Here is a 27089-nt window from a genome sequence, read left to right as displayed (position 1 = left end):
TTATTTACAAGGTACTTGTAGTTATGATTTAGATGGTGACCACTCACAGTTGGCTCCTATGTTACAAAATTTATGAAGAAATACTCTAATAGATTTTTTTTTTTTTTTGAGTAAGGTAAATGGTGGCGTTGATGTTGTCATAAGTTAATAGTGACTTTGAAATTAATTAAAAATTCAGGTCATGGAGATGGCTTAGCAATTAAAGGTAGGTGCTTGAAAAGACTTCTGGCTTGGTTCCAATCCCTTAGCCACCCATGTAAAGTAAGACAGGTATTTGTTTGCAATGACAAGAGATCCTGGTGTGCCTACAACACACAGAGAAATAATTTTTAAAAATTAATTAAAATTTTATTTCTTTAGCCTTATTAAATTAAGGATGTAATACCAGATTATCAAACTATAGTAATTTGGGATGGTTTAATGTTAATTTATTAGGTAGATTTTTGTTTTAATTTCCTTCAATTCATTCAAAGCTTTTTAAGTCTCTTGGCTGGATGAACATTTTGGATGATTTGATAGACTGTAACTTTCCATTTTGAGATCTCCAATATATTCCTCTTCTCTTCTCTGACTTAGATTTTGCCCTTGGTTTATTATATTTGCCATTTAGGTTGTTTTCTCCACATCCACCGTGCCACCACCAGCCTCCTAAAGAAGATAGATACACAATGGATACATGCCTTAGACATGGCTGCTATTATCTTTTACCACAAATATACCTTTTTTGCGGGGGGGTTGAAATAGGGTCTCATTCTGGACCTGGAATTCACTATGTAGTCTCAGGGTGGCCTCAAACTCACGGCAATCCTCTTACCTCTGCCTCCCAAGTGCTGGGATTAAAGGCATGCGCCACCATGCCTGGCTTCACAAATACATCTTTTTCTGTAAACATAAGGTGCACATATCCCAATATTAATTTTTCTGCCAAACTCATGTATACCACCAAAAATATAGAATCTGAGGTAATATACTTAATGGAACTGCAGTTAACATTTCTTTAAAACAACAGTGAACAAGTTTTATCTTTGGAAGAAATGCTTGTCTGCGATTTTAAAGAGTTGACTACAGAATAGCCAGAGCTGTGGGAAAATACTTTGAGATGAGAAGATAAGAGAAGACAAGTACCTGAATGACTTTCTGGACAGTCAAGGTGCCCCTTTGCCCTGTGATCCCATGTGGAAAACATCAACTCTTGGTGTTCCAAGAGAGCCATGGGGACATTGCCAGCAATCTCTGCCACACGTAATGTGTAGTTGGTCTCGTGATCTCCCAGGTGAAAGGAGTACTCAACATAATGCTTATTGTCTTTCCAGTCTTCTAATTCAATTCGTAAAATGTAGTTGGTTTGTGTCACAATGGAATATATTTTCTCCAGGCCCAGCCAGAATTCTCCTAAGAAAGAAAAGTTTTTAAACCATCTGGATTACTACCTATAAACTGGGTCCTGACTTTTTAGATTGGGTCTCACTATTTATCTATCCTAGGCTGGCCTTAACCTCAAGATCCTCCTGCCTTACACTTCTTTCCCTGGGCTGTGATTACAGACAGTCAGTGAGTTTTCTTAGTCTTGAATCCTGGTTAGTTTAGTGTTTGTTGTTTTTTAATTTGTTTTTTGTTTTGCTTTATTTTTATTTATTTGAGAGTGAGAGCAAGAGAGAGGGAGAAAGAGAGAGAGAGAGAGAGAGAGAGGGAGAGAGAACGGGCGCATCAGGGCTTCCAGACACTGCAAACAAACTCCAGACGCATGCTCCCCCTTGTGCATCTGGCTAACATGGGTCCTGGGGAATTGAGCCTCAAACCGGGGCCCTTAGGCTTCACAAGAAAGCACTTAACCACTAAGCCATCTCTCCAGCCCACATTTAGTCTTTTAACATACTCATTTTGTTGGGTGTATGATATATCCCTAAATCTCAACACTTGAGAGGTAGAGACAGAAGGATAAGGAGTTCAAAATCATCCTTAACTATATGATGAGTTGGAGGCCAGCCTGGACTACTTGAGATCCTGTCTCAATAGCTAAAAATAATTTCTAAAGTGTATATTAATATACTCTCTTGAGAAGCCCATGTCTGGGTGTGTGCACCTGCCTCTTCCTTCTTTTTAATCACTTTGTTTTCTTTCTTTTCTTTCCTGTCGGTCCCTCCCCCCACCCTCACTTTCTGGGGATTGACCCCAGGGCCATGCTAGGCAAGTGTGTTCCCTCTGAGTTTCATCCTCAACACATTTCTTAGGTGCAATTCATGTTCAGCCTATGCTTAAGTTTATATTGAAACCTTGTTTTAGTAGATTTCTAACTTTGCTGCAAAAAATAAAATGAATATTACAAGATGTTTTGTATATGATACATTAGATAATAACAGATCTTTTAGACATGGTCACTGGTAGAGTAGTAACTCCTTTATAAATCCTAAGTGTAAACCACCTTTATTATTAGCCATATTAACTCCCTATAACAGTAAAGAATATTTTCTGTAGTCGTGATGACATTTTTCTCAAAAATGAAGGGAGCTCTTGGTAGTTTCTTGATAATTATGTTTTCTTCATGGAAAGAAAAGTCATCACTTAGAAAAAAACACTAGATTTGGATTTTCTTAGTAACTTTTCTTTATTATTAAAAAATAGAATTAAAAACAGTATGATTATCAGTGGATCACTCTTTACCACAGTCTTTACTAAGGCATTTAATGACAAAAATAAATATTTCTTTATTGCCATTGAGTTAGTGGGAAGTGTCACATAGGATTTTAAATGGAAGTACAGATAGATGGCTTAGTTTTCATTAGAAATAGATGAGTGTGCTGGATGGTCAATCTTTTATTTTCACCATTAGAAGACCTAGAGCAACAGAGCATCCCTGAGTAGACCAACTCATGATGTAACTGGTACTTTGACCACAGAATTTTAAAAACTAGGCAAATACGCTGGGTGTGGTGGCACACGCCTTTAATTCAAGTTCGAGGCCACCCTGAGGCTACATAGCGAATTCCAGGTTAGCCTGAGCTAGAGTGAGACACTACCTCAAAAAACCAAAAATAAAAAATAAAAAGGCAAATACTATTGAGTGTTAAATTTTTTGGTGTAATAATGACATTTTCTACTTCATAAGTGAATCCTTATACATTCATAAATTTCTGTAATGTGCTTTTTGGATTTCGAGGAATATGTTATTTTATTGGTCTTTTGTTTACTTTGTATTATTTGTATTGTGAAGAAAATATAATTTGAACTAACTACATCATATAAATTACACATTCTGAGCTGGGAGTTCTTTCAGTGGTTAAAAATGCTTGCTTGCAAAACCTACCATCCTGGGATTGATTTTTCCAGCACTCATATAAAGCCCAAATGCAAAGTGGCACATGCATCTGGACTTCATTTACAGGGACAAAAGGCCCTGGTGCCCCATATTCATATTCTCTCCTACTTTCTCTCTCTCTTTTTGCTGACAAGTAAATTAAAAAAAATTAGAGCTGGGCGTGGTGGCACATGCCTTTAATCCCAGCTCTCGGACGGCAGATGTAGGAAGACCGCCATGACTTCGAGGCCACCCTGAGACTACATAGTGAATTTCAGGTCAGCCTGGGCCAGAGTGAGACCCTACCTTAAAAAATAAAATAAATTAGAAATACACATTATGTAGAATACATTTGCAATATCTATATAATTCGAATTTTAAAAATTATACTGTATATCATTATCCTTTCTAACTTTTATTACTATTACTATTACTTTCCTTGTGGTACTGATGATCAGTTCCAGGGTCATGTTAGGCAAGCATGCTACATCTGAGGTATGCCTCCAGCTCCCTTTTAACTCTATTAGTTTGTGGTTAAGATGTTAATAAGTGAATACAGTCAAGAAAATATGGTAACTGAGCCGGGCGTGGTGGCGCACGCCTTTAATCCCAGCACTCGGGAGGCTGAGGTAGGAGGATCACCATGAGTTCGAGGGTACCCTGAGACTACATAGTGATTTCCAGGTCAGCCTGGACTAGAGCGAAACTCTACCTCGTAAAACCAAAAAAAAAAAAAGAAAATATGGTAACTAATGCTAAGTATGGTGAACACTGCAGCTCCTGTGTATTACCCAGTTAAATCCCATATTATAAGTTATTGAATTAAATTGAATAAGTATAATTAAGAACAATCATGTAATTGTGATGAGTAGAACTAAAAGAATAATAAATGTAATTGCTCATGCATATATACATATTTGTCAACCAGTTTTATGAACACTGGTATGATTTTTTTTTTTGTTCTGTGTTCACATTTTCAGTGCCCAGTCTATAATTGTTGGTTAATTGATCTTTTTTAAATTAATTAATTAAAGGGCCTCACTATGTAAACCAGACCAACCTGGAAGCTGCAATTCTCTTACCTCAGCAGGTGCTGGGCTCACAGGAATGCATTGACACACCTGCCTAGCATTTCCAAATTAACAAGAAATACATGACTGAATGAAATCACCTTACCATCAAGCTGCCCAAAACCATTTCTGTAGTTCTCCCACGTCTCATTGAAGTTCAGAGATCCATCTTTTCGGTGTTGAATTAATGTCCATGTGCTACCTGAAATTAGGTATTTTTAGTAGATTTATGTTGACAGATGTAAAACAAAAACCACCTTTTTTTTGAGTTTGGATTTAATTGGTAACTTTGTGAGGTATTAATGCGGTAATATATGGTTAAGTTTATTATCATATGCTTTATGATTTTTATGGTCCCAAACAGTTAAGTGGAGGACAAATAATACAGTTTTCCTTGATAAACTTACATGCCAAGGTCATTTTATAGTAGGAATGGAGAATATTGACAAATACACCAAGACATGTAAGAGCTATATTTCTATGAATACTCATGTTACATAGGTTGATAGCAGTAGGTTAGTCTTGCAAGTAATGAGTGATTTGTTACTGTCCATTTTCTCAGTAGGCAGGTTTTACCTGATTCAGTATAACAGTAGACGTTAAATACTTGAGAGTTGTATGGTTTGATAGTATACACACCGCTTGCATGTTCACCTCTCTGGTAAATGGCAGAGCAATCAGCAGGGATGCCTAGAATCAACAGAACATTATTCTAGAACATTGGGTAATAGAAATATTTTTGTAACTTGAGATCTTACCTGCTATTTCATAGCATCGTGGTAGATATTCAGTAATGTTTATGCTAACACATTTTTATTAGATAGCATACTATGCAAAGAATATAAGATAATATCCCCAGAGTCATTTATTTAGAAATGTGATAAATGAGAATTCTAAATACATTGTTACTAATTTTGTTACACATAGTAAGAATATTTAGTGGCAGAAACTTAGCTTGCTGTTTGGTTCATAAGCAGATAGTCACCAGATATATGTGGAATGGACATATATGGAGAAAACTAATAACATCGCCCTTTTTCCTGTATGAATTCCATAAACAGTGTTTGGAGAATGTATCATTTTGTTTAAGTTTGGCTGGGAATAGTGGCTTTGGTCCCTACAACTTTTTGTTTCTTTGTTTGTTTTGTTTAGTTCGAAGTATGGTTTCACTCTAGTCCAGGCTGACCTGGAATTTACTGTGTAGTCTCAGGGTGGCCTCAAATTACCATGATCCTCCTACCTCAGCCTCCTGAGTGCTGAGATTCAAGGCGTGCGCCACTACACCTGGCAACTTTGTTTAACGTATGAAAAATTTTAAGCAAACAGGAAAGTGAAATTTTTGAAGAGATCACCATAATCTGTCTCAGTTTAAATTGATAACATTGTGCCATTTTTGCTTTGTACACACAAATATATTTTACTTGATCTATTTGAAAGTAAATTAAAAATACTATAACCTGTAATTCCTTGAATATATCAGCATACATCTTGTAAATGTGAGGTGATTCTTTTTCATAACTACAGTAATGTTATCATGTCCAGGAAGATTAATAATCATTCCATATTTTATACATTCTATATTCATATTTGATTGTTTTAAAAGTGTCTTTTATGGGGTTAAAAAAAAAACAAAAAACAGAATCATAGCCAGGAATGGTGGCACACGCCTTTAATCCCAGCATTCAGGAGGCAGAGGTAGGAGGATCACGGTGAATTCGAGGCCATCCTAAAACTACATAGTGAATTCCAGGTCAGCCTGGACTAGTGTGAAACCCTACCTCAAGAAACACAATAAAAAAACCAACAACAAAAAAAACCACAATCCAGTTTAAATTGATAGTGTATTGGGTAGACATGTCTCTTTACTCTCCATTAGTTGAGGTTATGTTCCAAGAACGGGGACTTGATGGTAACAGCTTCAGCAAGGAAACCCACCATGTTATCTTACCTTCTGTATGTTTTGTTTCATTCAGCTGAAGAGTTGGAGTAGTTCTTGGTGCTCTTGATTTGGAAGAAAGAGAGTTTTCTGTGGATTCTTGAGTACCAGTCCTTTTGAGCTGATAAAAAGAGTAGAAATCTATTTTAAAATGCTACTGAGTATTCAATTAGGGAAGTCTGGGTAATGAGATCTGAAGTACAACTTATGTGACTCTTGTCTTTCAGTTCATAATGCTACTGTTTTTTATGCTAAAAGCAATAGACAGGACTGCATATGTAACCAGATGGTAAAGCATTTGCCTAGCATGTGCAAAATCCTGGGTTCCATCCCCAGTTTCACAAACTTCAAAGGGGAATAAACAGGGCTTTCTCCAGATTGTACAGACTTCCCATTCCTGAAATATTTAGTCAGGCAAATTATTTAATGAGTAAAAGAAAAAAAAAAACACAGAGAATAAGGTAGGCAAAAGAAAACTGATAGTCAAAAGGAAAAGGTTGAGCAAGGGTAAAAGCTTTACCTAAAATATTTAAAAATATTTCCAACAGTGTCGAGCATAATCATAGCAAGTTTTCTTAACTTAAGTGTGTGAAATACACTATTGCCACTGCCAGAAGATAATTTACTGAGTGCCTAATGCGTGTCACTTAATGTTCTATATTATAGCACTAGCAAGAATAATGGAAGAAATCCCAGGACACGAAGCTTATGTTCTATTTGAGAGACAGGCAAAATAAATAACTAAAATATATAGTATGGTACAACTAAATAAAGGTACTAAGAAAAAGGAAAAGGAGGTAGAAGCTTTGGGAGATAGGAATTGAGTTGCCATTTTGATTAAGTGGTCTGGGAATGCTTCATTGAGAATTTTGTATTTAATTAAAAGCTTAAAGAAATGTGCTGACACCTGGAGAGTACCAGTCCCAAAGGGGACTACATAGTAAAGGCTCCTGGGGCTGCAGGTGTGAGATGAGGGGCTTGCTGGGCAGCTATGGGGCCAGCGAGTGCATTTAGTCAAGATGAAGCCCTTCAGTGAGGGCCTGGTCACCTCAGGTCCAAGAATGGCTCTGAGTAAGGTTGAAGCACTACAGGGATTTGGAGCAGAACAGAGTCATGGTCTTGTTCAGAATTTAATAGTATCACTTAGTCATTGATGAATTCTTTTTTTTTTTTTCTTACAACAATATTACTAAAATAAGCTCTGTTATTTTCTTTGTAGGACATGTCAGGAAACTGAGAGACAAAAGGGTTAATTTTGCTCAGTCACACAGACTATTAATGTAGAGCCTGCCATTTTAAGTCATGTTGCTGTGATCATTTTACTCATAATCCAAATAAAGTTCAAGAATGATGGAGGCCCCAGTGTTTTCATAAAAACGAACACAAGATTGGAGTAGCATGAGCAGACTGGCTTACCTGGTTTTCTATTTCTTTTATCTGGCTGTGCTGTTGGTTTAATTGTTTGTATTGTTCTTCCACAGTCTGGAGAAGATCTTTGATGCTATTGTCTTGTTGTTCTACAAAAGTCTAGACACAGATTATTGTTTTGGGTAAAAACTTTTGTCTTTTTTGTTAAAGATTATAACTATCATAATCTACTACTTAAAACTATAGTATGTTAGGAGCTGAGTGTGGTGGTGCACGCCTTTAATTCCAGCACTCGGGAGGCAGAGGTAGGAGAATCACTGTGAGTTCGAGGCCACCCTGAGACTACATAGTGAATTCCAGGTCAGCCTGGGCTAGAGTGAGACCTTACCTTGACAAAACAAAAAACCAAACAAAAAAACAAACTGTAGTGTATTAGGTATGTAGTATATTAGCTATCATTGTTCCTTACACGGTTTTTTCAAATAATATGTATTTTTTCTCACATTTAAAAATGCCACTTATAGCCAGGCATGGTGGCACACACCTTTAATCCGAGCACTCAGGAGGCAGAGGTAGGAGAATCACCATGAGTTCAAGGCCACCCTGAGACTAAATAGTCAATTCCAGGTCAGCCTGGGCTACAGTAAGGCCCTACTTTGAGAAACCTACAAAAGAAAAAATAAGCCACTTCTGAAATTTTATTTTCTGAATTTTGTTTTGGTTAAAAAAGTGTTTGAATAGAAATTAAGCTATTACATTTACAGTATTTCGTTTATCTACTTTTCAACATGGAAGAATAGTTTTAAATTTAAATTTTTTTAAACTTTTTTTCTTACTTCCTATAATCAGTAGTAATATAATATCATAAGGTTTACTGCCTAACTGACCAGTCATTTTCATACCAAGTATAAGATTTAGCTATTTTCATGTATAATGTCAGGGAAATAAAAACCAACTTGAAATTATAATGGGAAAATTTATTTCCTAGGGGTTACTTTTCTCAGGAAAAATTAAGTATTTTTCAGCAAGGCGATACAGTATTGAAAATAGTATTAAAAATACTCTTTTTGGCTGTGGCAGAACACAAGGTTCAGTCCCCAGGACCTCAAACAAATAAATAATGATAATAGGCAAAAATATACTTTAAAAATCTGCAATGAAAATGTAATCACCAATCCTCTGGTTTCTACTTACTTTAAGTGAAGTTACTTCTGCATGTTCCTGAATTCCAGGTTGATTTTGAATTAAATTAGTTAATTGCTCTTCCAGATGTCTGACTTTTCGCTGCAGTATACTTTTTTCTTCTAGCAAGCCATCAAGCTTGGAGCTGAGCTCAAGTGACATATTCCTCACCTCTGCATTTCTGACTTGTAGTTTGGATGTGGCTCTTCTTAGTTCCTGCTCCTCTTCTCGGATCTCGTTGGTTTGAAGAGACAGATCGTAGAAGGACTGGTCAAATATGTTGAGTTTTTGAAATATGTCATTAATTTGGCCCTTAGTCTTATGAACGAAGTCTTTAAGACCATGTCCGAGCTGAAGGAGGCCATTGGCTAAAATTTTTACATCATCTAACATTGCAAATCTTGATTTGGGCTCTGAAGATATAGAATCAAATGATGAATTCTGTTGTTCAATTCTGGAAGAAATAACTAGAGGAATGATAAAAAGAAAGAGCTTAATTGTGCACATTTTTGTCCTAATTATTCAATGCAAAGCAATTTGGAACTATTTTTCTACCCCAAGGAAACTAAACTTCTTAACTCTGTATATATGCCACTATTTGCACATAAACCACCAGGTTGTCAGTGAATGTGGTTAACCATTAAGCTGTGTTAACTTGCACGAATGTAACCTTCCTCCACACTGAATTAGATCAATGTGAAATGAAACCGAGAAAATGAACAACTAACTTAGGAGGTAATTAAAATTATTTCATTAATCAACTTAGCAGTATTTAAACTACCTTCAATGTTAAATGTTCACTTTAATATTTTACAATTCTATGTGATTTATAAATCAAAACCTAATTTTAATGGGTAAATTTATCATTAAAGTGGAGGAAAAATTAATGACTTAACTATTAGCTTTTCCCAAATTATAGTTTAGTTCTTCTGTAAAATCACCCATCCCCTCAGTCTTTTCTCAGGTCTTTCAGCACTGCTTCAGGAGGTGCTGTGGTTCTTAGTGCTGGGCGGGGTCTCAGTCGCAGTCAGTGTGAGCGGACATGTGATGATGTGATCCTGTTTATTTATTGCTTTGCTTACTCATCAGTCTGTATACTTCACACATGTCTTATCCATTCCTTAGTTATCACAAAATCTCAAACATAATAAGCCAGTGAAGGTCCCCCCCCGCCCCGCCTCTTCGTTATGTTCTGTATTTAGAGGTTGTGGGTTCTTTTCCATGAGCCCACAGAAGTAACACTGGACAAGTGGTCATCTAAGAGAAACCAGAATTCACTCTTAATTTTTCTGGTGACAGGGAAAAAAAATGCCCATCACACGTTTTTCTGAAGTGTGTGAGCTAAGTAACAATTTTATTGCCATAAATTTAACAAAATCAAGATGTAAATAGTATATCTAAAAATCCCATGTGCTAAATTCAGGTTAAAAGGAAAACTAGGCCGGGCATGGTGGTGCATGTCTTTCATTCCAGCACTCAGGAGGCAGAAGTATGTGGATGGCCATGAGTTCAAGGTCACCCTGAGACCATATAGTGAATTCCAGGTCAGCCAGGGCTAGAGTGAGACCCTGCCTTGCAAAAAAACAAAAGGAAAAATAGCACTTACATTTCAAAGTGTTATCCTTTTTTTAAAATTTTTACTTATTTATTTGAGAGCGACAGACACAGAGAGAAAGAGAATGGACGCACCAGGGCCTCCAACCACTGTAAATGAACTACAGACACATGTGCCACCATGTGCATCTGGCTTACATGGGACCTGGAGAATTGAACCTGGGTCCTTAGGCTTCACAGGCATGCACCTTAACCACTAAGCCATCTCTCCAGCCTTGCTCTTCAAAGTGTTATCCTTATTCATTATTAATATGAACAACATTTGAGACTGTTAATGTGGTAGCATTGCTAAGAGTGTGGGTTCTTGAGTCAGACTGATGTCTGGGTTCAAAAGCCAGTGCTGGCTTTAGACATTAGCCTTCCCACATATCAGTTTACTCATACATAAAGATGCAGGGATTATAATTCATACCCTTGTTTTATTTTTAGGTGAGGTCTTTTTTGTAGCCCATACGGACCTCAAACTTGTGTCATTTCTCCTACTATAGCTTCCTGAGTGCTGGAATTATAGGTGTGTGCTACCATGCTCAGGTCATGTTAATAGCTTTGTTTGTTTGTTTGTTTTGTTGTTGTTTTTCGAGGTAGGGTCTCACTCTGGTCCAGGCTGACCTGGAATTCACTCTGTATTCTCAGGGTGGCCTTGAACTCAAGGAGATCCTCCTACCTCTGCCTCCCGAGTGCTGGGATTAAAGGCGTGTGCCACCACGCCCAGCTATGTTAATAGCTTTTTGACAAAAATATCAATGTGATAGATTTTAAGTAAGTTATCAAGCACATTTTTTTTAACAAAGTGGACTATTTCTAAAATTATAGTTGAGACTGGAGGGATGGCTTAGCAGTTAAGGTGCTTCCCTGCGAAGCCCAAAGATCTAGGTTCAGTTTTCCTAGTACTCACATAAGCCAGATGCACAAGGTGGTGCATGCATCTGGAGTTCATTTGCAGTGGCTAGAGGCCCTGGTGTATCCATTCTTCTCTCGTTCTCTATCTGCTGCTCTTTCTTAAATCAATAAGTAAGAATAAAAATTGTATTTGTAAAAAAGGTTGTTCTTGGCATAAGATGATAGCTCTTCATTTTGGTGATGTGGTGGTTTGATTCAGGTGTCCCCCATAAACTTAGGTGTTCTGGATGCTAGGTTCCCCAGCTGATGACAATTGGGAATTAAAGCCTCCTGAAGGTGGTGTATTGTTTGGGGTACCCTTAAGGGTGTTATAGCCAGTTTCCCCATGCCAGTGTTTGCTACGCTCTCCTGTTTCTGTTGTCCCCCTTATGTTATCCAGGGAGTGATGTCCACCCTATGCTCATTTTCCCCCTGCCATTGTGGAGCTCCCCCTTGAGTCTGTAAGTCAAGATAAATCCTTTTTTCCCCCAAAGCTGCTCTTGGTTAGCAATGCGAACCTGACCGCAATGATTAGTGCTTTAGTATTAAAGGGTTGGCTGTACTGGTTATTGTAGAAATTATGGTTAACCATAGTGGTTAAGAGAATGTTTCGGGATCAAGACATCTTGCATTGGAATCTGAGCTCTGCTGTTCTCCAGTGTTGTCATCCTTAATCAAATTACTTAGCTTCTATGTTTCCTCATCTATCTGTCCAGTAAATATACCACTTCTTTATTTGGGGTTGTATGTAGATTTAAAGTATTTTCCATCAGCTTAGAATACTTGTTGCATAGTAAGCTCTACTTACTATTATGTACCAGCTATATTTTTGTAATCAGAAATAATATGGTTATGCTATATTTATTGAAGACAAATCTTACATTAAGGTTATGCAGATTAGGAAATTGTGCTAAAATTTAAGTTTTCAGCAGGTTGATCTCTTGAATTTTGGTAAGAAATTGTGACTTTTACTAGCTGGTGTATATCTTTCCCTCCCTCCTTTCTTTCATGCTGGGGAGTGAACCCAGGGTCTTATGCTAGAGTGCTAGGCAAAGCACTCTGCTACTCAACACTATCCCCAGTTCAGCCTGTATGTTTGCTTAAGTGTCCAGTACAGAACTATATAAATACTTTTAGCAGAAATAAAAATAAAAGTAACTTAAAATACATATACTTGCGGTGGAGAGATGGCTTAGTGGTCAAAGTTGCTTGCTTACAAAGCCTGACTGCCCAGGTTTAATTTCCCAGCACCCAGGTAAAGCTTGATATACAAAGTGGCACATGTATCTAGTATCTAGTGTTCATTTGCAGTGGCAAGAAGCCCTGGTGTGCCCATTCCCCTCTCTCTCTTATCTTCTCTTTGCTTGTAAATAAATAAATGGTATAGAAGAAAGCAACTGCTTCAGTTTTATCATATCTGTTGCACTGATACGTGTTAATGGAGTTATAAAAGTACATGTTGTACTAGAGTAGAAACTCAGGTTTTCTCTTTTCATTGGAAAAGTTATGCCTGTGATCATTGCTCATGAAAGGCATATTTCAAAATTTTCCCCAACTTAGCTGTCAGTGGTTGAGGGAGCATTAAAACAAGCCAACTTCCCTTGTTTAACCAAAAGCTGATTTTTTTGGCCAGATGTATATCTATTATTTTATATACCTTTATAGCTCTTTAGTACAGTGCTTTATGCAGTAACGAAGTTATAAATTATCAATAAAAATGCTTTAAAGAAAAAAGGAATCTGGGGCTATAGAGATGGCTTAGCAGTTAAGGCACTTGATTGTGAGGCCTAAGAACCTAGGATTGAACCCACATAAACCAGATATATATGGTGACACATGTGTCTGGAGTTCATTTGCTGCAGCAGCCGGAGGCCCTGGCATGCCCGTATTCTCTCCCTCTCAAATAAATAAATAAAAATACTTAAAAAAATAAACTGTAGTTCCAGCCTTTGGAGTAGAAAATTTTGATCCCCACATTGTATTTAAAAATTAAGGGCTGAAGAGATGGCATAGAGGTTAAGGCATTTGCCTGCAAAGCCAAAGGATCCCAGTTCGACTCCCCAGGGACCTATGTTAGCCAGATGTACAAGGGGGCACATGTGTCTGGATTTTGTTTGCAGTGGCTGGAGGCCCTGGTGTGCCCATTCTTTCTCTCTCTCTTTCTCTCTGCCTCTTTTTTTCTCTCTCTCAAGTAAACAAATAAAATAAATTTTAAAAAATGAAACAGGTAAAAATTTTTAAATAATATGTTTTATTTAATCCAATGTGCAAAATTAGCATTTCAACAAATGATAAATATGGAAGTGTTAATGATATATTTCATGCTTTTATCCTGGATGTTCAGAACCTGTCCGGTGTTTTGTAGTATACCTCAATCAGAGCTTGGTCAGCTTACTAGATGGTATGGGTAGCTTGACCTGAAGTTGAATGAGCTTTGAAAGCTGTTGGTTCACTGTTTTTATATTTGCTGTTCACAATGTTTTAAATGCTACAAGAACTTAGGAGAGCTCAGATTTTCCAAAACCTATAAAAGTGGAAAATTTGACTCTTCCCCCCTCCTTTTTTTTTAAAAAAAATTTTGCTTATTTAGTTATTTGAGAGCAGCAGAGAGAGAGAGAGAGAATGGGCGCGCCAGGGCTCCAGCCACTGCAAACGAACTCCAGACACCTGTTCCCTTTGTGCTTATGTGCAACATTGCACTCTTGTGTCACTGTGCATCTGGCTTACATAGGACCTGGAGATTCAAATTCGAATGTGAGTTCTTTGGTTTTCAATGCAAGCTCCTTAATCACGAATCCATCTCTCCAGCCCAGAAATTTGACTCTTTTTTTTCTTTTTTAGTTATATATATACTCAGTGTGTAAACAGCACATGTTGGTACCATTCTTACCCTCATCCCTGTCCCCCCAAAGGGACCCTCATTGGGGAGGCCAGTTAATCTCCATGGGGATTGTGGGTTATGCATTGTGGGGGTAGACATCAGTAATGGTGAAGAGGCAATGTTTCTGTGTATAATGTCCCCACTTGTGGCTTTAACAATCTTTCCGCCCCCTCTTGCACAAGTTTCCCTGAGCCATGTTGGGTTCGTTTTATTTAGGTCTGCTTCAGAGATGATGTCTTAGGAGCCTCTGTGTCTCTGAATATCTGGTTTGGTAGGAGTTGAGTGTTCTCTGTGTCTATCTCCTTTACCCTTGTGCTGATATCAGGTTCACCAAGAAAGCAGCACTCTTGCTCATTTGCCCAATTACTCTATGGTTTTGGCTGGGGCCCTGGTGAGGTGCCGTGGGCTGATTCTCTCCTCAGGTTCTGTGTCTATCTGAAAAAGAGAAGCAGATTCTCCAATGGAGAGTGAAGTCAGCACCAGATAAGTAGGATAACTATTATCAGTTTAGAGAGAATTTAATAGGTGTAGGCACTCTTGTAGCCCAAGATGTGTGAGAGCTTGATACTGGAGAGCAAACTGATTATTGGCTTATGATTTGGACTTGTTTCCCAGTTCCAGCTATGGCTTCCGTTCCACTGAGCAGATCTATTAGCCAGTCCAAGAGCAGTTGGTTTCCCACCATGGCTGTGTGCCACTATTGTACTTGGGTGAGTATCATGTCAGGGTGTTTGCTTCTGAGTAACTTAGACCTTGAGTTGCTTGGACAGATGTTGGCTATTTTCTCCCAGTAGCTCATGTAGCACCTTCTGGCACTAGATGGGCTAGCTGTCTGGGGACTGGCTCTCTTTCAGCTTTCTGCCAGGTCTTTCCATGTTCCGTACCAACAGCATGTGGTGTCTCAGCAGTAGGTTTTTACCATTAACCTTTGGTGCATAATCAAGTGCTCTGAAAGAAGTCTGTCTTCCTTTGGGAAATCTTATAGGTCTCTCTGGTCAATAGCTCATTGTGAATGTTAACACCATCTTGGTACTGGGGGTTACAGGCCAGTGCCAAGGGAATAAAAGGAATAAGGAGATAGGTAATGTAAAAGAGAAAGAGAGGGGAAAGAGAGACACACACAGGAGCAAATTAAAGTTAGTCTTCATCATACCTTCTCCTAGGCCCTTTGATTCAGGAGTTCCCTGTGAGAACCTAATGAAGGTTCAACCTTTTAGTCTGTCTTTCCCCACCCCAGCCTTACCCTCCCCTCCTGCCCCACCCTCCCTATTGTCCAGTTCTCCAGAGGCTTATTAGGTATGTCAGCATCTCAGGCTGATCCAGGGTAGTAGCCACAGATGAGTGAGACTATGCGACAATTGTCTTTCTGTGATTGGATGAGTTTGCTGAGAATGATCTGTTCCAGGTTTGACCATTTCTCTTCAAATTTCACTGTGTCATTTTTCCTTCCTGCTGTGTAGTATTCCATCATATAGATATACCACATCTTGGTTATCTATTTGTCTAATGATGGACATCCTGGTTGATTCCAGCTCTTAGCTATTATGAATTGAACAGCTATAAACATGGTTGAGCAAATACTTCTGAACTGAGGCGTGGAGCTTTTAGGGTAAATGCCCCGTAAGGGAATAACTGAGTCTGTTGCTAACTCTATAGTCAACCTTTATAGGAGTCTCCATAATGCTTTCCATAGTGATTGTACTATCTCATATTCCCACAAACAATGAATGAGGATTCCTATTTCTCCACATCCTCACCAACATTTGTTTTCATTCGATTTTTTAATGTTTGCTATCCTTACTGGGATAAGGTGGAATATCATAATTGTTTTAATTTGCATTTCCCTTATGATTAGGGATGTTGAACATTTTCTTAAGTGTGTGTTTGCCATTTGTATTTCTTCCTCTTGAGAGCTCCCTGTACAGTTCTCTGCCCCATTCTGTGAGTGGGTTGTTTGATTCTTTATTGTTTAGGTTTTTGAGTTCTTTGTAGGTTCTAGAAATTAGACCTCTGTCAGTTGTATGGCTGGCAAAAAAATTTCTCCCATTCTGTGGGTAGTCTATTGGCTTTGCTTATTATATGTTTGTCTGTGAAAAAACTTTTCAACTTCATGAGATCCCAGTGATTGAGTGATTGTTTAAGTTCCTGAGCTACTGGGGTTTTTGTTCAGGAGGCCTTTTCCCACTCCTATATCATGGAAAGTTCCTCCTATTTTTTTCCTCCCAGTAGTGGTAGAGTTTCCGGTCTTATATGGAGGTCTTTGTTCCATTTGGACTTGATTTTTGTGTGTGTGACATGTGTGGATCAAGTTTCATTTTCCTGCATATGGTTATCCAGTTTGTCCAGCACCATTTGTTGAAGATTCTGTCTTTTTTTTCCAATGTACAGTGTTAGGGCCTTTGTCAAATAACAAGTAGCTGTTGTTACTTGACCTAAAATTCCTGTTTTTTGGGTAGTACCATGTTGTTTTCATTACCATGGCTTTGTAATATAGCTTTAGATCAGGTATGGTGATGTCTCTAGAGGTGTTTCTTTTACTGAGCATATGTTTGGATAACTGAGGCCTTCTGCCTTTCCATATGAATTTTGAGATCATTTTTTCTATCTGTTCCCTGTGAGATAGAGTGTGATTAGGCGGACGCCATCTTGACTGCAAGTCCCAGAAATTTGACTCTTCATATTAACATTCTGTAACTTATAATACCAGGCCCCCTGAGTGAGGAACTAGATATTATTTTAATAGAAATATATTACATATAGTTCATTTCATGTACAATAAAGTAATTCCAATATCCTGCTGTTTTAGAATATATTTACATAGGAGTGCCTTTATGTTTACTGTGTTTTGTTTTGTTTTTTTTTGTAGCTTTTTGTCTCTTAAAATAGGGTCTTACTATGTATTCCAGGCGCACCTTGAATTCTCAGCCTTCCTGCCTCATCTTCTCAAGTGCTGGGATTATGGGCATGCACCACAATGTCCAACTTGCCTTTTTTATTTTTAAATGATTAAGTAGTTTTCTATTGTATAAGTACACTTTAATTTAATCACCTCATTAACAATCATTAAATTAAATTGTTTTCAGTTTTCTTATCATAACCAGTATGAACAGAAGTATATCATGTGTGTATATAAATATGTTCATGAACCCATAGATGCTAATATTAAAATTATGATGGTTTTATGAGATTGTCCTTCACAAATAAATGTACCTTTTTATATCTATGACAAGAGTACATGAAAGTTTCTATTTTTGCCATGCTCTTATCAGTCAGTCAGATAAAAGTGAAAAAGAGCCAACTGAGCATGGTGGTGCCCAGCACATGGGAGGCTGAGATTGGAGGATCATTGTGAGTTCCAGACCAGCCTGGGCTACATGCAGTAGCTCCTGTTGCAAATAAGTAAGAAAAGGCAAGGAGAAAAGGAAAGGAAGAAAGAGAAGGGAAGGAAGGAAGGATGGGTGAATCTGTTTTACATCTGTGTTGGTATCTCTTTGAATTATTTGGGGATGTATCTTTTAAATAGTTTTGTCTCTTTCTGACTGATTTTAGTAAACATTTCCATGTAATGTATACTCCGATATATGTTTCATTTGTACTTTCTTCCTTTAGTTCCTATGTCATTTGCCCTGTACTTCACTTTGAGTGCCGTTTCAGTTTACACTGTGTGAGGTAGAATCTTGGAGTTCCTTGAATATCATTCTTAGAATAGCACAAATGAGTAATTAAGTATAATCTTCCTCTAGAAAGAATCAAGCATTCATTTCTGTCTCATAGTGTTCCACTGGCAAAGCAAATAGTACTGGAAGAAAGTACCCTTCATAGAGGTTCAAAAAGGCATGAAAGAAAATTGCCACTTGGCAAACCTTAGTGAATTAATGGATTTAGACACTGATCATTGTTACTCTCTGGATACTAAAAGGCAAATATTTTCTTCCTGATAAAAGACCAGAGTATGGGGCTGGAGAGATGGCTTAGCAGTTCAGGCATTTGCCTGCAAACCCAAAGGACCCAGGTTTGATTGACTGCAGGATACATGTAAACCAGATACACAAGGTGGCCCATGCATCTAGCATTTGTGTGTAGTAGCTGATGGCCCTGGCATGCCCATTCTCTCTGCCTCTGTCCCCCCCTTATGTCTGCCCTTTTCTCTCTCAAATAAATAAATAAATATTTCAGCAAGAAGACCAGGGTATGCATTATGAAGGAATTTTGTTAGGAAAAAAATCAACCTAAATACAGCCAAAGTTTAGATGAAACTCAAAATGCAGAAGAATGTAAGTGCCATCATAGGGGTGTAATCAATAAAATCTAGGCCATGGGGTTGGAGAAATAGCTCAGTGGCTAAAGGTGCTTGCTTGCAAAGCTTGCCGGCCTGGATTCTATTCCCTAGTACTCACATAAAGCCCAATGCACAAAGTTTCACATGTGTCTGGAGTTTGTTTGCAGAGACACTAGGCCCTGCACATCAATTCTCATTCATTGATTACCTCCCTCCCTCCTTTCCACCTTGCAAATCAATTGATCAGTCAGTCAGCCAGCTAAGGCCCTGGCATAAAACAGACTGTTTTATTCAACCAAATACCAGGAAAAGGTAGAGATACCTTATAGATAAAAGGGTTGATAGCTAAGCATCCTAGCATTCAGAAGATAGAGACAAGGAGGAATAGGAATTTAAGGCTAATCTCATCTAATTGTGAGTTTGTGGCCAGCCTGCACAAAATGAAACCCTGTCTCCAAGAAAAAAAATAAAGGTTGGGCTGGAGAGATAGCCTAGCAGTTAAACGCTTGCCTGTGAAGCCTAAGGACCCCAGTTCGAGGCTTGGTTCCCCAGGCCCACGTTAGCCAGATGCACAAGGGGGCGCATGCGTCTGGAGTTTGTTTGCAGTGGCTGGAGGCCCTGGCCCAACCATTCTCTCTCCTTCTCTCTTCTCTCTCTGTCTGTTGCTCTCAAATAAATAAAAACAAACAACAACAACAAAAAGGTAATTCACAGCTATCTTTTCAGACCCCTCTGTATACCCTTCTAACAACACTACATTATTCAAAAAAGTTTGTTTATAGCCATTTCTATCATATTAAGCTGTATATTCCTCATAGCCAGGGAATGGCCTTTAAATTGTACTTTCTGTACTGCCCAGTATCCTATATAACATTTACTGGAAACCATTAAATACTTCCTATACACATTTTATTTACTGACTTCAGTGGTTAGACAGAGTTGTCTTTGAGCTCTCATTGACCAACTTTTCCTTAATTGCTTTTATTTTGAGTTCAACTTCCTGTTCTCCATTTGTTTCCTGAGTGTGTGCTTTTTGATAGAAAAACTCCCATCCATGGCCAAGGAAATTATTGTTTTTCACTATGAAAATTATTTTTTTAATTCTTTTTTTGTTTATTTTATTTATTTATTTGAGAGCAACAGACAGAGAGGGAAAGGCAGATAGAGAGAGACAGAGAATGGGCGCGCCAGGGCCTCCAGTCACTGCAAACGAACTCCAGATGCGTGCGACCCCTTGTGCATCTGGCTAATGTGGGTCCTGGGGAATTGAGCCTCAAACAAGGGTCCTTAGGCTTCAGAGGCAAGCACTTAACCGCTAAGCGATCTCTCCAGCCCCTATGAAAACTATTTTAAAGTCCAAAAGTATGAAAATAAACCCATCAGTACTAATAAAGGTGAAACTAAAGCCATCACTATTATATTCTAAATAAAATTTATCTACCATGACTTTGTGTGTCTCTCCCTCTCTCCTTGCCACAGCCACAGTCATACTCCACAGACTTCTTCGCTAACAATAATGCCGCTGTACATCTGCTCTGGAATCTCTTCCTCCCTACCAACCCTCTGTCCAACACACTAGCTAGGTAGTCTTTTCTACATCAACATATACTGCTACACATTGTCATTTGGAAGACTCTCTGTTATCTTTTTTGTTGTCGTTGTTGTTTTGTTTTGTTTTTGTTTTTTCAAGGTAGGCTCTCACTCTAGCCCAGGCTGACCTGGAATTCACTATGGAGTTTCAGGGTGCCCTCGAACTTACGGCAATCTTCCTATCCTACCTCTGCCTCCCAAGTGCTGGGATTAAAGGCATGCAACACCATGCCCATCTCTCTCTGGTATCTTATTAATGCTATTTTAATTTAATTAGCTAATTCATTAGTGAATGAATATCCTTTATCTGAAATGCTTGAGACTAGAACTACTTCAGATTTCATGTTTTTTTAATTTTTGGAATATTTGCATATACATGCTGAAATATTGTGGAGACTGGAGCTAAAGTCTAAACATGAAATAGACTTATTTTTTCATATACAATTCACACATATAGCTTGAAGGTTAATTTTAATTTTTTTAAACAATTTTTTGGTTTATTTTTACTTATTTATTTGAAAGTGACAGAGAAAGAAAGAGGCAGCTAGAGAGAGAGAGAGAGAGAGAGAGAGAGAATGGGCACACCAGGGCTTCCAACCACTGCATACGAACTCCAGATGTGTACACCCCCTTATGCATCTTGCTAATGTGGGTCTTGGGGAATTGAGCCTCGAACTGGGGTGCTTAGGCTTCACAGGAAAGCACTTAACTGCTAAGCCATCTCTCCAGCCCTAATTTTAATTTTAATTAAATAATTTTATGCATAAAAGTTTGTATATATAAATGTTGAACCATCAGACTTAGGAGCATTTCAGACTTTAAGTTTTTGAATTAGGAATGCTTAATACTCTAATGAAATGTTTCTTTATAATTTTTCAATTACTCTTGACTTTAAAAATATTATAGTGGGGCTGGAGGGGTGGCTCAGCAGTTATAGTGCTAACCTGCAAAAGGACCCAGGTTCAGTTCCCCAGGACCCAGATAAACCAGATGCACAAGGTGACACATGTGTCTGGAGTTCGTTTGCAGTAGCTAGAGGACCTGGCGTATGCCTTTTTTTCTCTCTCTCCCTCTAATAAATGAGTAAAAATAAATAAAATTAATAAAAATATGTAGTGAATTACCTTAACACACTAAGCCATTCCTGTGTGTCGCTTCTCCTCAGGCTAGAGGTAGGTTTGGTGAGTCAAAGGTGTGTTCATTTAAAATTTATAAAATGACTCTCCAGACATGTAGCCCTGTTCTCATTGCCCCAACATCTGGTTACCCATATTTTATTGTTATGAAAGACTTGTTTATCATCTCTAATTCTTCAGAGAAAGTAACTTTTTTAACACTTTCATTTGATGTCATTTAATAATTTTTCTTGTTATATTGACAGGGACTATTAAAGTCTGTATAACATACACAGTCATGAGCTGGACATGAAGTCTAATACATGCAGGGTAGAATGCAAACATCTTATTGTAACTACCTACTTCTGTTATCCCTACTATATTGTGACATATTTTGATTAATAATGCGGTCTCTTGTATCTCATACAGAAAATACATCCATAAACTTCATCTTACTTAGCTCTGTTTGGAGAAACTAAGGTGACATTGGAACTGTCTTTTATAGTTTTAATGCTTCATCTGTACTAATTTATTTCTCAGAAGCCTTTTATAAAGGGAAGACGAGGGCTGGAAAGATGACTTAGTGGTTAAGGTGCTTACCTGCAAAGCCAAAGGACCCAGGTTTGATTCCTATATAAAGCCAGATGCACAAAGTGGCACATGTGTTTGGAGTTTGTTTGTAGTGACTGGAGACCCTGGTATGCCCATTCTTAATCTCTCTGTCTCTCTGCCTCTCTCTCTTTCAAATAAATAAATAAAAATAAAACATATTAAGAGGAGCAAGGGAAGATGATATTTTGAAGTCTGACTGATGCATTCAAATTTCAGCTTTGTCACTTCTCTCATTGGGTGTGAAAATCATTTAACTGGATTTCAGTCCATATGTAAAATCAGGATGTATTTGATTCCTATATATTTGAATGATTGTTCCCAGGATTAAGTAAAATACTTATCACAGAAGCTAGAAAGCATTACTAATTTAGTTTTAATTTTTTTTTTAATTGAAGGGGGAGGAAGGCACACCAGGACCTTTAGCCATTGCAAATGAACTCCAGATGCATGTGCCACCATGTACATCCGGCATATGTGGGTTCTGGGCAATTGAAGCTGGGTCTTTAGGCTTCACAGACAAACACCTTAACTGCTAAGCCATCGCTCCAGCCCTAATTTAGTATTTTTTTTAAAAAAAATGATTTCTTTTGTGGCATTCAGTGAGGTATGAATAGTATCTTTTTGATAGGCATTAACTATAATTTATACTTTTGGTTTCACAGAAATCTGCTCTACATATACCCTCAAAGTCTTAATTTTGCTAATCGTCAAGGTTCTGCCAGAAACATAACAGTAAAAGTCCAATTTATGTATGGCGAAGATCCAAGCAATGCTATGCCGGTAAGACATGTTCTTTGCTGGTTCCTATGTGATTCAAAGAGATAGAGGGTTTGTTTTGTTTTGTTTTTATCAGTTGGTTAGAGCATCAAAACAGAAGAAAATGTAACCTTTTAAGCCAGATTTCTGAATGTGTCACTTCCTTTAAAGATAGTAATACACTTAAGTTTCCCTTGTATATTGAAGATATGGAATATGTTAAGCACTTCTACAGATATAGAGATGAATAAGACCTATAATCTAGAGACTATAATTCAATAACTGGTGATACAAGCCTTCCCAGAAACTCTATCTAAGTACAGAGACCTTCACTTTTGTCATCTGTGAATCTGATTTTCTTTAGTCCTCTTTAGGATGAAGGGCCAAGTAAGAGAGATGGGAGGGGATAGAGGCATATGTGAGGTTCTGTTATAGATTAAAAGTGCATGGCTCTTTCCAGTTTGGTTGAAAAACAGGCAGTCTTGGCTATACCTTATTTTGATTTTCCTTATTATTTCTTAGGAAAGCATTTCGTAGGAAAAATGTCTTTTCTTCCTTCCTACAGCCTCAGTTTCATCAGCATTTATAGATCTACTTGACAGCATTGAACACAAGTTATTCATCTTTTTCTCCTAGGGCAGTTACTTCATATCCCTACATAAAACAAATGTTGAATTTGTTGAGTGAATGCACAATTTAATTTTGATGTTTGAAATTAGAATTTCATGGTCTGCCAGCTCCTCATTCCTGCTGAAGGAATGAGTTTCTATTGTAGCTGATAAAATGACATTAGATTGTGAGAGTGGATGCTGTTTAGTCTGTGTACGAATTGCCATGTGAAATTGAGCTTATAACAGATGTGAATTAACTGTTTCCATTGCTTGATAACAAACTGCCCATGTCTTAGCACATGTTTTGCCTCTTCTGCAAATAGCAGGTGCACTAGCAGTCACACCATCACGCCACTCCCTCTTTGGTGTCACCGTAGTGTTTCCTCACTTCTTTCACAGGCTTTATCACTCAGTGGTCGCATATTTATTTTTTTCATCTTAACCATTAGATTGTGTGCTCCTTGAGGGCAGAGGCCATATTTTACTCTTTGTCTTTGTCTTAATGCCCACTATCATAGTGCTTGGCACATAATGCTCAATCTATGTTGCTGAACAATTAAAGCTACAAAATGTTAAGTGTCAAAAATGGAACATATTCCACTTTATTCTATTCATGTTATATAAATAAATTACTGAGTGTAAAGAGTTTCTGAAAAAGAAAAAAAATGGCTAAGACTTGTATGTTGTTAATCATATGAAAATATAAATGCTTTTTTGTTTATATGAATGGCTGGTTTGAAAGAGTATATAACTGTAATGTTTTCTCATTTTAAAAAAGACTGTTCAAATGGCTCTTTCAATAATTTTTCATTACATAATTGTCAGTATAACAAAACCATAACGTTCTTAATCCTGGCACTGAAATAAAATTAGATTAAAGCATAATAAGGTAGCCAGGTATAATGATGTGCACCTGTGATAACCAAGCACTTGGGGGGCTGAGACAAGAAGATGAGGAGTTAGGGACCCGTCTGGAGTACATATGTAGCAAATTCAAGTCCACCCTGGGATACATAGTTTCATCCTATCTCAAATCCAATGAAAAATTAGGTAAAAGTAAACAAACAGAAACATAGTAAGGCATTATAAAATTGATGAAATAAGTCTTATCCAGGAAGGTAAAAATTATTATGTTTCTTTTACCCTTGAATTAAAGTACTTGTTTAAAATGTTAGAAAGAAACAAATGCCATTTATCCCTTTATGTTTAGAATGAACTCTGAGTCATTTTTACCAATTAATTGAAGTGTGTTGACATACTTCCATAAAGATCACTTAGACTTAAAGTGGCAAGATAGCATGCATTTCTATTTCTCACAGTAATAACTATAAATTTGACATTGATTAGCCGTTTATGTAAACAACTGCCCCAATTTATCACTCATATTCCTGTCAGAGTTCAAGAGGCACATATATAAGGCTGAAATATTTTTACCTCTTAAGCTTTCTCCAGAAGTTCTATTTTATCTTCTTAAATGTGATGGGTTTTTAAAATAACACCTAGGTAAGAATGTGAAGATGGAGCTCCTCATATACTGTATTGTGATACATGGGATGCACTCATAGCAAAACACATAGTCTGACCTAAACATTCTTTTTTTATTTCACTTATAAATAATTTGTTTGATCTTTAGAGTAACCTGTTGTTTTCATGAAGCCAGTGGATTTGTGTATAGACAATTTATGATAATCACAATTCTAGGGTCATACTACTTGCATAAATACAAAATGATATATCCAATGTGAAAATGAATTTTTTGCTTTCTGTAAGAAAAAGGAAAGACGGCTTAGGAGGTGTCTCAGGTGATAGAATGCTTGCCTAGCATGCATAAAACCCTGGGTCAGATCTCCAGCACCACATAAAAATGATTGTGGTAGCACATGCCTATAATCCCAACACTAGGGAAATAGAGGAAAGAGGTCACAATCATCCTCAGCTACATAGTTGGAAGCCACTGTGGGTCACATGCTAAGTAGATACAAATATAATCATAGAAAATTTTGAATGGTTGAATGTCATCAGATGGGTCTATCACTGAAAAGAAATTTGCAGTTAAGCCACTGGGCTGTTAAAGAACATCAGCAGGCACATTGTTCTTCCCTGGGCTGGTTTTGCCCATTTTCTGATAGTTATTAAAGCAGACAAATTCTTATATAGGTATGAAACATCCAACATTTACTACAACAAAGTTTCAACATGCTGTTATTTGTTACAGGTAATCTTTGGTAAATCTAGCTGTTCAGAATTTTCAAAGGAAGCCTATACAGCCGTAGTATATCATAACAGGTACTGAATTCAAATATTTCTTTCAAAGTTACTCACTTCTCAGTGGCATTGTTCACACGCACATTAGTGTGTTTACCAAATGCTTTGCCACTCTGGATGTGCCAAATTGGTGGCTGACATCAGAGTTGCAATTTTCAGTCTGTGGATATATAGCTCTTCTCCATAGACATCTCAAATGTAAGGCTTTATACAAGAAAATAAAATCTTTCTATCAAATTCTGTCCTTCTTTCATTTTTACTCTGTTGTTATTAGTTACCATTGTGGCTTCCCGAACTTTGATCTATCCTTATTTCTTCAGACATTTTTTGTTTTAAATTGGAGTTATTCTCAACATCCAATAATCCCTTTATTTGGTGACTTTCCATTTTACTGCCTCCGAAAATTATTAATCTTGGATCACCTTTAAATTCTGCTTGTGTGGTGGGGACTAGCAACTACATATGAAGAAAAATAATCACAAAATTGCACTAATCAGGGCTATTGCAAAATAATGTTATTGTATCACGTGATAGGGTTGCAATAATTCATACTTGTGGTTATGTTTATGGACATCCTCCCCTCCCTTCCTGAAAGGGAGTTGATCTGAACTCTCCCTTACCAGTTCTGTAATTGGAACTATGGAATTGATCTATACCCTCCCCTCCCTCTCCTGTAACAGGAACTATGGGAGTTGATCTGTACTCTCCCCTCCCCCTCCTGTAACAAGAACTATGGGAGTTGATCTGTACCCTCCCCTCCCCCTCCTGTAACAGGAACTATGGGAGTTGATCTGTACCCTCCCTCCCCTTCCTGAAACAGGAACTATGGGAGTTGATCTGTAACCTCTCTGGAACTATGGGAGCTTCCTTAGCTCTTGTTATTGCCACCCTTCACCTCAAACCATCCCCATACTCACCAGCCTTTTCTTTGGTTTCAAAAAGAGCAATAGCCTCACTTCTGCTCTGATGTAATCCTATCCAGCCCCTTCCTAATATGAGTCAGTTACCCTTCTCTTGCATCATTAGGATGCTGTTGCGTGTAACCATCTTTATCCTTATATTTTCAGTACTTAAAAAAAAAACAAACAAGTCTTTGCTTGGTGCTGTTATGTGGTATTTTTCTTTTCCTCCCTAAAACTTTCTTCTTTCTGACTCATTTTGTGGCTATATTTCAGTTTCTTTATACTTTTTTGAACATATTATAGTGATTTTTTTCTGTGAGTATAGATACCCTACAAAACACTAAACTTAACTTTCTCTGTGTGTGTTCTCTTCCTAACTAATCCTTATGTGTTTTTCAGTAATATTCAATGAAAATGCATACTTAAAAGTTTGTATGGAATGTTTCTAGTTCATTATTTTCAGGTTTAGCCTTTTGTATATTCATGCATTTTCATTGACAAATTAGACATTTCCCTGCTACACTCTCAGTTCTGTGTATGTATCCCTAACTTTCCTGAGCCCATTTCTGTCTTCTTACTTTTATTAATAGTTCTGTTTTTCCAGTTATTCTGGCTCAAATGTATCTTCTTTGACTTCCTCCTTTTGTTCTGTAATATCGAGTTGACTTTTAAGACAATATTTTTCTTCTTGCCTTCCTAATAAACATATCCTGTGCTTTCTGTTTCTGGGCCTT

General features: G+C 37.5%; 2 protein-coding genes across 12 annotated transcripts in view; one reads left to right on the top strand and one right to left on the bottom strand.

The window, feature by feature from the left end:
* The window catches only part of Dock7 (dedicator of cytokinesis 7), a 259531-nt gene that overhangs the window by 111985 nt on the left and 120457 nt on the right, over positions 1–27089 (top strand). For all 11 annotated transcript variants that reach the window (XM_045148866.1, XM_045148865.1, XM_045148864.1 and 8 more), the window contains exons 15-16: positions 22484–22601; positions 25404–25474. In XM_045148866.1, the coding sequence (XP_045004801.1) occupies positions 22484–22601; positions 25404–25474 (189 nt within the window). The remainder of the gene's footprint in view (positions 1–22483; positions 22602–25403; positions 25475–27089) is intronic.
* Angptl3 (angiopoietin like 3) lies at positions 62–9407 on the bottom strand. Its single transcript, XM_004663193.2, has 7 exons — positions 8864–9407; positions 7718–7828; positions 6314–6422; positions 4942–5055; positions 4472–4567; positions 1126–1392; positions 62–648 (listed from the first exon to the last, which is right to left on the bottom strand). The coding sequence occupies exons 1-7, from the start codon at positions 9356–9358 to the stop codon at positions 464–466; spliced, it is 1377 nt and encodes a 458-aa protein (XP_004663250.2). The 5' UTR covers positions 9359–9407; the 3' UTR covers positions 62–463.

Source organism: Jaculus jaculus, chromosome 5 (assembly GCF_020740685.1).
Source record: "Jaculus jaculus isolate mJacJac1 chromosome 5, mJacJac1.mat.Y.cur, whole genome shotgun sequence".
NCBI lineage: Eukaryota > Metazoa > Chordata > Mammalia > Rodentia > Dipodidae > Jaculus > Jaculus jaculus.
This window is presented reverse-complemented; position numbering and strand designations above follow the sequence as displayed.